The sequence below is a fragment of the Melanotaenia boesemani genome, chromosome 9 (genome assembly GCF_017639745.1).
Source record: "Melanotaenia boesemani isolate fMelBoe1 chromosome 9, fMelBoe1.pri, whole genome shotgun sequence".
NCBI lineage: Eukaryota > Metazoa > Chordata > Actinopteri > Atheriniformes > Melanotaeniidae > Melanotaenia > Melanotaenia boesemani.
Window position 1 is genome coordinate 15,293,208 of NC_055690.1, and position 11,041 is coordinate 15,304,248.

Here is an 11,041-nt window from a genome sequence, read left to right on the forward strand (position 1 = left end):
AGCAAAGCAGGGGACAGAAGCGGTAGCTTATGAAGTCCAATAAACAGGCACTTCTCTCACCACTGTCACTACTGGTTTGAGGAGACGGGCCAGAAGCTGAGGTGGGGTGGTTGGGTGCTGGCGCCGGGGCTTCATGTAGATTGTCTGGGATGAAGACGGAACTCAAGTCCTCAGGGGCTGCACCCCAGTTCCTTGCTTTAGGGCTGTTTTGAAACTGGGATGAAACTTTAGCTCTAGGAGCCATTTGAGCCAAACTCTGCTTGGATTTAAAGCTAACCTGGGCTGTTTTATCAGCAGTAAGATCGCATGAAGAAAACAGCTTCTCTTCCAGTGATGGGCCTAAAGGAGTGAATGGGGAACAAGCTTCTTTATTACAGTCCAAACTACGTTATGCATCTCTGCTTTTCAGGCTCTGCACTGCAACAAAATCCAGTTGCAAAGTATGGGAAAACACATTCACTTTAGTAACCACTAAAGCTTCCTAATAAAGTTATAGACCCCCTTATAGCACTTATAAAGCTCTGAGGGTTCCTACATGTTTAATCGACAATGTGGATCCAGATGCACATACACACACGTACGAAATCTCCAATGTCTTCACTTATCAGCTGCTTGCATTAAGTCAGCAAATTATAATACAATGCACTCAAAAATGCAGAGAAGGGGGAAGACAGTAAGCTAAAAAGCTGCTAGATTTAGAGTACAAAAGTATGTTTGCAAATGTTTTACAAACTTTTATGAGAAGAAAATTCACACGGCCTGTTTGAATAGCTTTCAAGAGATTAACTAAAAATCTTTCTTACACATTAAACCATTAAGTTACACAACTTTGTGATGAGCTGACAACAATAAAGGTAGATAATTCCACAATACTTTCTGTAGTGTAAGCTTGAGCAGTAAAACACCACACCTGATTAAAAACCGCATTAGAAAACTGATCATTAATGTTCTTATTACAAGTAAATTAAATGGGAATAGTTTAGCAAATTAACATTTTACAGCCCAGAAAAAACAGTGAATTTCCTTCCTACTATGTTTCCATATAATTTGTTTACTGTATTTTAGATTGCTTTGTAGATGGCTACAATGTTATTTGTATAAAGAAATCTGTTCCTCAACAACCTACTTATCGTATTACAGTAGCTGAATAAATACTGAAGTTAAGAAACTGGATGGAGGGCTTCCTGTTGCATTTGTCTGTACAGAAGGGTGATGTCTCTGTCTTGGCATTCACAGTGTAGAAACTGAGCGCTGCCACACAGCAGCTGCTCACAAGATATTTAATCAGTGAATGAATCAACTTTTGAATAATCGGTGGTTTCTGCTACAATGAGAATAAAACCTACTGAGAAACACTGTATTTATAAAACAAGAGGGTTTTTTTAATCATGTATTATGGACCCTAATTTGAATTATATTTAATATTTGGCAGCTTTAAAGAATTAGAGCAGCTTTACAGGATCATCTGTTGTGCTGGCTACATGCTCTCACACTGCAGAGCAGGCCAGGACCAAGCCAATATCTAGAGATACTACTAAAATCTACAGTATCAGCAAAAAAAAAAGCACTGTTACATGGACTAAGTGGGGACAGTAATTTACAGGGATGAGAGGGAAGGTGTCAAAGGCAAAGAAAAGTTACCTTGAAATGTAGATGGGGAACTGGTGTTGACAGCAGAATGTTGAGTGGCAGTGGGAACGGACACAGAGGAAGGGAGGGATTGTGTGGAAGGGAAAGATTGCTGGACTTGGTGTTGAGAGGAGAGGTGAACGTTGGAGGAAGTGAAAGCATTAATAGGCCCCTGAACAAAGTCAGTAAAGTCATCATCATCCTCAGCAAAACTTCTGGGGGCAGAGGATGAAGGCTGGACCAGGGCCTGAGAGGAGAGCCCAAAGGCGAAAGAAGAGGAGGATGACAAAGGGAGGGAGGCGGGGGCATCTGCAGGCCCCTGAAAGTCACTAAACTCGTCATTATCCTTGGATAAAGCTGGAAGGAGGGAGGGAGTGGTGACAGACAGATGTGATGGTGATGAGTCTGCAAAAATGGAGAAATAATGATGATGGCACAATGATGACGAATGAATTAAGGGCTGAAGTGAGCTTATTATTATTTTATTCAAAACCAGAAATTGTAGAGCTACAAGTAAGAGCCAAACAAACATTTTAACTCGAAAACTAGTGGTTTTCAAAACTGAAGCTTTCTTTAAAATAACTTTTGTTGTGATAATACTAAGTCAATATACAGTATTTGATAAATGTGAGCAGTCTTGGGATGACTGATGGAACAGGATAGGTTTGCACAGGCAACTAGACATGTAATTATCCAAATAATCAAAGAATTTCATAAGTCAAAGTAAGTCTTTCTACACTTTATTAAAACCCAACCAGAGACTTGTGACATGCAAGTTTAAGTTCATACTCCTTCAACAAATACGATTTTAAAGAGTACCAGGTTGGGAATCACCAGTAATTATGTTGGGTTATGGCTGCAATTTTTGAAGTGCAGGTGAAGAATATCTATTATTCTAAGATTGCATAAAGTAAAAAAAAAGTCAACAAACAGAAGCTGTATTAAACACAGAAATTAAGACACAACTGAAAATCAGTGAAAACTGACAGAATCACAGATGGGAGAATGACTGGAAATACAATGTGATTAAAAACATCAGTGCCATATGTGCTGTGAAACACAGTCTTAGGGGAAAATATAAAAAATCAACATTTTGACTGCCGGCTGGGCAATCTTTCTGCTGACCTGTCTCTAATCCTGTCATTATTTATATGAGAGGTATTAAGAGGAACTACGGAGAAAGGCAACAAAAAATGACAGGGGTTATAACTACGTGAAGGTGAAAATACCTGGCTTCTTGGTCTGTGATGATGGAGTGGGGTGCATTTTTGCATCTCTGCTGAATCCATCCAAGTTGCCTTTGATTGCCTCTAAAGCATCATCACGACTCTTTTCCCCTGTCTGGGAGTAGTATTGAGATTCCCAAGGGTTACAAAGATGTCTTGTGCCAAAAAAAAGCAAGATAAAGAGGGCATGAAGAGAAAATCACCTTGGGTTTGACACTGCTGAGCAGCCTCAGCTTCTGTTTCTGCTCCTCAAATTGTCTTCTTTTCCTGTCTTCCTCCAGCATCTTCTGCTGATGCTCCAAGCGTTTTCTAAAGGGCAAGAAGATTGCAAGTGTTACACTAAGAGTCAGTATTTAGTTAAAAATTCTCTGAGGAGCTGAAAGCAAAGAAAAACATGTTAATTATTTGTTGAAACAAGTATTTATAATTTTTTTAACAAAGTTAGCAAACTACCAATTAACATTTTTTCTTGTCACTCACAAATTTTAAAAACAACCGACAGGTGAAAGTAACAAAAGTTATTATGTCATCACAATGCAACTTTCCCCTGGGATACTTCAGCCCTGACATTCATGATAATTACATTGACACATATCCCAATGTCCCTCTGCCAGATTCTTAAAAAAAACCTAACAAGGTCTGCTGTCCATGTTCCAGCAGTTCAGCGTATTTTGGCAACACAAAGGATGCTAACCAACATTAAGCATGGACGAGCACAATATTAGCAAAATATGCAACATAATTATTGAATATTGCAGTAACAATATGACTAGTGATTTATAAACAAATACCTCAAAATATGGTGTTTCCCCTAGCCCTCATTAAGAAACATGGGTTCATCCAATTTCATATCAAAATGTCTTTACAGTATTTGCATTGCATATGTTGATATCTTTTTATTTCTCATTTCTTTTTGTATACAGTGCAGCCCTATGCAGGGGGTTTAAATGTTGTGAGAAAGCAGTATACATAAGATCTGATAAATGGATAGAAAATAGAGAAGGACAAAAAAAGAAAAATGAAGTAATTAAACTCTAGAAAGAGGAAAAGTCTGTAAAGTTATCAAAGCAGCAGTAACGCAAGAAGTGCAGCCCTGGAGATTAAAATGATTCAATGCCTTAGCAAAGTTTGAGCTCTGAGAATTAATTTAACAAGATTCAAAGTCTGCAGCCAAATTAGCAGGTCTGCAAGGCTTTGCTTAAGCAGACACTCGTTAGTTGTAAGGTGTTTAGTCGAGACATTGAAGTCAACTTAAAGTAGTAAGCTTATGGCAACAACTAAAAACATTAAGGGATCGTCAAAATGACAAGTCATCCTAAGAGGTACATAATTCTGTGTAATAACTTCTATGATAATCCATCTGATGATTGTTGAGACACTTCACTTAAAAGAGCAAATGTCAGCCTTACGGTGACATTACAGTAGGTGGGGCTGATTAGAAGATCAACAAATCCTCTGGGGACCAGTAATATCTGTACTAAACAACTGTGCAAAAAATTACACATTAAAAACCCCTAATTAAATCCACAATCACCCTATAAAACAAAACGAATACTCTCACACATTTTAAATGTAGTGATGACGTGAGGATATTTAGTCTTTCAGTTCTAAATTTATAAGAGCATTTTGTTTAAACAGCAGTTCATCTACTAGCAGTGATGTCACAATGTCACAATTTTATTTTTAATCAGTCTGTTTATTGTCAATGAAAGTCATGATATTACAAATATCAAGACTATTATGTATTAATTTCTCAACACAAAAACTTCTGTTCTCTTCACATAAACATGTTTACACTGGATGCTTACATCTATTTTGGCAGTGGACAGAGAAGCCCGACCCATGAAAAAATGGTAAGAAAAGTCCGATTTTTTAATTTGAGGTCTTTATTTGGCCCTTTAACAAAATGTAACAAAAAAAATTAACATTTTTTTGGGGGGGATATCTATCATTAATTACCATGTGATAGTTTAAAAATATTATAATGTGGTTTTCTGCTTCTGGGTATCTATTAGGGGACAGAAGACGAGTATCAGATTGTGTTCAACAGGATTTTAAGCAAAGTTTACACCATAAATTGAAGCAAAATGTCTCAAAAACTGTATGTGACAAATATGTCAGGTCGGCTCTTATGGGTTAAAGATGGCTGCACCCAGTACCACATTGTTGTCTTTATTAAAATACTTTATAATATATTTTCTGTCCATTATGTTTCTAGTGTAAACAGCAATAAGTTTTTATTATTGATAATCACATTGTTACGACGGGTTTGTTGTTGAAAAAAATCGTGTTAGTATGTGTGGGTTTTTTAGTCATTATCGCTGTTTTGGAGGCGTCCATTTTTTCCAAGTTGGTCAACAGGAACGCCAACTACCCAATAATGATGTTGCTGCTCAAAATTCGGACACAACTGGAATGCACCATAAGTGTGGTAGAGGGAGGGGGGACTGCAGGAGAAACTGAAAATCCTGGGACTTCTACTGTTAATTAATTGTGGCCTTTAAAACTCCAATTAAATGTGAAAATCGAATAATTGTGACATTCCTAATTAGATGTTTAGACATTTTGATCTTCAGCTGAATACACAACTTTAGCTCTAAAATGACATTCGGGATATTTTATTTTCAGTCTGTTTCACAAACATACACATTACATTTATGACTAAGTAGAAAAAAATCTTACTGGTGCTCCTCGGCCATTTGTTTCTGCATGTCAGCAGTGTACTGTGGTCCAGCGGGTCGCATACCCATGAACTGTGGTTGGCCCAAGAACTGCATCCCAGGGGTCTGCATCCCAATCGCCATCCCACCCTGTCAACCCCCACCCCCAAAAGAAACAAAAAGCAGGTAAGAAATCTAATTAGCATTCCCACTTTCATATGCATTTTGGTTGACATTAAATGTTCTCACTGAGGAAAAGCGGAGTGATGTTAACGGATTAGACCCTTGTTTAAAACCAACAGGCTGTAATAAACTGTTGATGTTTAAAACAGTCATAGAAGACATTCATGTAAAAGTAAATGGGGATAAGACAAGCTCTAAATCTAAATTAAAGGAAAGGTAATTCCACTTAAAGGAAATTTGTGAAATCAATGCAGCAGTGTCTCAGTATTACAGTTTGTATTCAAGTACTACCACTGTAGAGACATATTAAATAAACCTCAGCAAATAGAATCAAATACAAAAGTGATTCAGAAACTGAAGCTCACCTGCATAGCAATGGCACCTGGGGGCATCTGACCCCCAAAATTCATTCCCATCATGCCCTGCATGTTAGGCTGCATGACTGGAACCATAGGGAAGCCCTGCTGTTGCTGTGGTTGCTGTTGCTGCATAGGTACCATGCCTGCAGAGACACACACACAGACACTGTTATATATGCTGTGGGTATTGCAAAGAAAATACATTACTATCTGAAGCATGACAGCAAGTCCAATTTTAGTTATACAAAGTAAAAGTTAACATAAAACTTGAGTTTTGGAACAATAAAAAAAAAAACCTCCAAGAAATTTTCTGGACTGCTGGAAATAGACACAGGCACAACAAACAACCAAATCTGCTTTTCTGGTGTCCAATGAGGAGTGAGGGGAAAAACTGGACAAATGTGTGTTCATTTTCACAGATGCTGTGTAAGCTCACAACCAGAGCTGAGTAGCTAGCTCCTGCTGGAGCCTCCAGATGATTCGTCGTGTTAGGGCCCAACTGAGATGAATAAATGACTTGTTTAGGAGGCTGCTCACATTCTAATTTGTCTGACAAAAATGACATTGCTAACGGGAGCATGTAATGACCCCTAAGAGATGCTTGTCCCAGTGGTGCGTGAATGGCTTATCAGGAGTGCTGCTGCAAAGTCAATGGCCTAAATAAGACAAGCTTGCACAGCTAAATTATGGTGCATCTGAGGCCTGCAGTAAATGGTACCAGGCATGGGTAACAAAGGTATAAACACCCATGTGCAGATTACTCACTGCTACTTTATATGTCTAATGGGTCGTGGTGATGTAAACCTGCAAAGCCCAGAGGTGAAAGGGAAAAACTAAAAGTAGAAACAAGCAGAACAACTATCCTTGTGTTCTGGGTTTGTGTGTGATTAAATAAAGTGCAGGTAATACAGTTAAAGTAATGCTATACTCTTACAGACCTAAATGTTTACTGCTTAAAAAAAATAATAATAATAATATTAAACAGCTTTAAGAACTTCACTAAAAGGTGTAAAGAATAACATTTTTTAATCTAAACATCAATTTACTCACCAGTGTTTTAGAAGGCTGAAATATATGACTTTCCCATTACAAATCATGAAAAAAATACTATTTATTTGTCATTCTGAAAAGGAACTGGGTTAGATTTTTTTTTTTTATAAAAAAAAATGCCAGGTTAAAATAACACTAACTGTTGTATGACTCACCTTGTGGAGGTCCCAAGCCCCCTCCAACAGGATACATAAAGCTTTAGGGATAAAGAAAAAAAACAGAGATTAGGAGATTCAATATAGGCTCGAGTAAAGATCATGTGAAAAACCAAAGAAGTATTCATTGTGTCTGTTACAGCACAGAAAAAAGCTGTATTTATACTCGATGTCCACGAAACTGTGATAAATGACTGCTGGTCTCAAGCTGTAAACATAACCATAAGAATAAGCCCTGGAACATCTAGAAGTATTAAACAAATATATAAGGAGGAGATTTATCACCAAATAATTTTAGATGTGTACTCTTCAGATGAAAGGTAGAAGATTGAAATATATCCAAAATATGTCCTTAAATGTCCTTGAAGTGTCCATTTAGGTGTTTAACATCTTACAGAGGCCATTTCCATCCTGTTAGCCATATTTGTTGAGCCAGTAGAATGGATAAGAGACGTAACAGGCTTCACATAACAACAAATAAGAAGTTCTCTTCTGTTATTTTGGAAATCTCTGAAAGCACCTTTCATTCCAAGGTGGCTGAATGATGTGATGTTTTTAAACATGAATTAAATCAAGTTTTCCTTTTGGAGAGCAGTGGAGGAATTTTTCAAGCTCTGGAGAGTACAAAATATTTTAATATCCTGTCAACCATCAATCTGGTTGGTCAAAATGTGCAACACATCAATGGCTTGTAATGTAGCAAATGCTAGACTACTTAATTTATGCTAATCCTCCCTTCAATACATTTTTCCTGCTGTTTTGTTAGAAAACATGGTGACATGTAAGCGGTAAAGGTTGCATTTTATTTACTTTGACCAATGAGAACAAATAAGAAAATGGATCTGTGAATAATTTGTTCTTGGTTAAGAACAAAATTCCCAGATCTAAGAGATTGTTTTGTTTTGTTTCAGCTCATTCACAAAATCACACCCGAGGTGAATTTCACAAACTGAGCCTTTTAAAACTTGAATAGCTGAAGCAACATTCATGCCAGAATGACTGTAGGGTGAAAAAACATTGATGGTGAGCATGCTGTAATTTAGTTTCTACAGGCAACTTGGACTCTGTAGCTGGTTCTGGGCTAAGAAACAAGCCTTTAAGAAGAAATTCAGAAGAAATCTGTACAAGTCGACCAAGTCTCCCCTTTGCTGCAGCCAACCCACACATGCCTTCAGCTATTTGTCGAATAACTTATTACAACTGAATTCAGTTCTTCAGGCTGAAACCAATGATGCAGAGACAAAAAGAAGGCATGAGCTAGAAGGGTCCCTGCTCTGACTACCAGCTACTTTTCATCATCAGCAATGCAATAAGCAAGAGAAATAATGACAAAATTTAGCACCAAATAAAATGTGCCAGACAGTCTACTGGTGTAAAATGTGGACCCTGCAGCAAATATGAAGGAATATTTACTTCAGTTTGACTATAATGATGCAAGAAACACTATTCATTACCGACACACACTTGACTTTTACACACACATCGGTATATGTGTGCGTACATATATATATATATATATATATATATATATATATATATATATATATATATATATATATATATATACACACACATAAATAGATATATTTATACACATATATACACATTTATACACACATATATATGTATTTAAAATAACACAGTTATTGTGATTGAATGGTTGAATTTATTCTGCTAACTCGCCCCTCACAGAATAATGATGTAAAATGATCGGTGTTAACCTTAGCAGTGATGCTTGACTTGGAGTGTTTCAGAGTCTCACATCTGCTTCCTGTAAGATTTGCAGCTTTTAAAGCTTTTATAGGAGAACCATGGCACTGCTGGTCGTCATACTGCAGCAAATAACAGGTCAAGGCTCAGCAGATTACGAAGAGAGGGGATAAACAGCCACAGCAGCTGTGGACACCAGGCAGCTCATAAAAAGGCCTGTAATCACACAACAGCTAACATCACACTGTTTTGAAGGTTAGGGGGCAGGACGTAAGGCTTCATCAGAGTCACAATGGATGACACTAAAATAGCTTTTGGCTTGGATCCGCATTACCTTTAAAGAGGTAACACTCTCAATAAATGCATCATTTCTCTCTAATGGTATTTAATAGAAGTATAAAAAGAAAGTACAATTAATGTTTGACACATATTATAATCATATGGCCTGTTCCGTACAGGGAATCTGCATAGAGCCAATAACCATGACAGGATGCAATTCGGATGTTTGTCTGTAGGAAAGAAATACCCACTACAGCTTTGACTACATATTAATTTTACTGACACATTTAGTTCAAAAGTCTGTAACCCCAAAAAGCTGCTGTGACTTTAAAGAAAGCTGTCATGATAATGAAAGTTTAGATAATTAATTGTCTTACCAATGGATGTAATTAACAAATTCAATCTTCTGATTATCTTTACCCCACAATTACAGTGCCAGAAATATAACTAATAAACCTTTTGAAGAATGGCAGACATTCAATGGCAACAAATGCTGAAATATAAATAAAAATAAGATTTTTGTTCATATTTTAATTTTAGAAGCAATATGATTTTTTTTTTTTTCTTTTTAAATGATACTCTTTTTTTTTTCTTTCTCTCTCGTGTCCACGCTCCTATCCACTCTTGCGGTTTTGGTTTCACCTGCCGGATCAGTATCACCTGGCAAGTTGAGATGTTTGTAACCAGAGCATATTTATTATTTAGGCTGTTCCAGCTTATAAAAAAATCATGAGACTGGCCTTTTAATCTCCTCTGCAGACCATTATCACACCACTTTGATGAAGAACCTCAATACCCCTACACATTTACAACTACCTGGGGGTACAAATGTGTGACAGGGCTCATTATGTGATTCAGCAAAGGGTCATTTATTAAATATAATGAAGACCAGTCTCCTGAAGAGGAGCTTTGACGTGCCCAAACCTCTCCAGCTCATCTATAACATGGAGAAAAGATGATCTGATAAAGCAGCTTTCCGACACATATTCAAACCTCATCCACGGAAATACGGAAGGCATACCAAAATTAGTCTTTATTTCCTTGGCAGGTGATATCAAAGTAAACAGCTATCCACAGGCCTACCCACATACCTGTAGGTGCTAGCTTTGTTTCTAACAATGCTGCCAAGAGATTAACATGTATTTCCTCGATATATCGCGTCAAGTCACCGAATGTCGTAAACAACACACACAACACCTAATAAAGTAGAAATGTGACGTGTAAAAGTTTGAACATTGTGGCGTTATTTTGGTCCCCACTGACAATGGCCAGGCAGAGGCAAAGCAACAGCAAACAGCTAACGTTAGCTGTGACACCTGACAGCCAGCCATCTCATCTCATCACTCTGTCTCGACAACAAAACCATCCTCTACCATGATTCTTCAGGCGTATCTGGGCGATAACTACGAGGCTGCTTCGTAGTCAGACGTTAATTCTTTTTAAAGAAATGTATTTCTGCCATTACTGTCTATTTTAAAAGGCTAAAATACCTGCTGCCTCCCCCAGATCCTGGCCGCAGCGCCATCTTGATAACAGCAGTCACTAGTAGGGAGGTGATGTCAGCAGTGACGACGGCGTTGACGAGGTTGTCTTTACCCTGAGTTTAGCCTGACAGGCACATCTGGTTGGGCCTGATCACTGTTCCTCAATGTATTACTGTTTTATTTCTGTTAAAGTAAAGAATTCCCCAATTAGGAAATTCCTAATTTCCATTATGCAATATCTTCAGTCATATAAATTAGCATATTTTGAATATAACTCCACCTGCACTATGTTTAACACTAAAAAGC

The 11,041-nt window shown here is 37.5% G+C and overlaps 1 protein-coding gene across 12 annotated transcripts in view; it reads right to left on the reverse strand.

Moving 5' to 3' along the window:
• synrg (synergin, gamma) overlaps positions 1-10,836 on the reverse strand; it is a 39,731-nt gene extending 28,895 nt beyond the window's left edge. For 5 of the 12 annotated variants that reach the window (XM_041994196.1, XM_041994194.1, XM_041994195.1 and 2 more), the window contains exons 1-8: positions 10,742-10,836; positions 7,263-7,303; positions 6,064-6,200; positions 5,538-5,665; positions 3,059-3,164; positions 2,859-2,970; positions 1,642-2,034; positions 61-339 (exon numbers count right to left, since the gene is read on the reverse strand). In XM_041994196.1, coding sequence (XP_041850130.1) covers positions 61-339; positions 1,642-2,034; positions 2,859-2,970; positions 3,059-3,164; positions 5,538-5,665; positions 6,064-6,200; positions 7,263-7,303; positions 10,742-10,776 — 1,231 coding nt within the window. In that variant the 5' untranslated portion in view covers positions 10,777-10,836. Of the gene's footprint in view, positions 1-60; positions 340-1,641; positions 2,035-2,858; positions 2,971-3,058; positions 3,165-5,537; positions 5,666-6,063; positions 6,201-7,262; positions 7,304-8,983; positions 9,003-10,741 lie in introns of those variants that run through there. The other 7 variants (XM_041994201.1, XM_041994200.1, XM_041994203.1 and 4 more) reach the window with 5 other exon arrangements.
• Between the last annotated feature and the right edge of the window lie 205 nt (positions 10,837-11,041).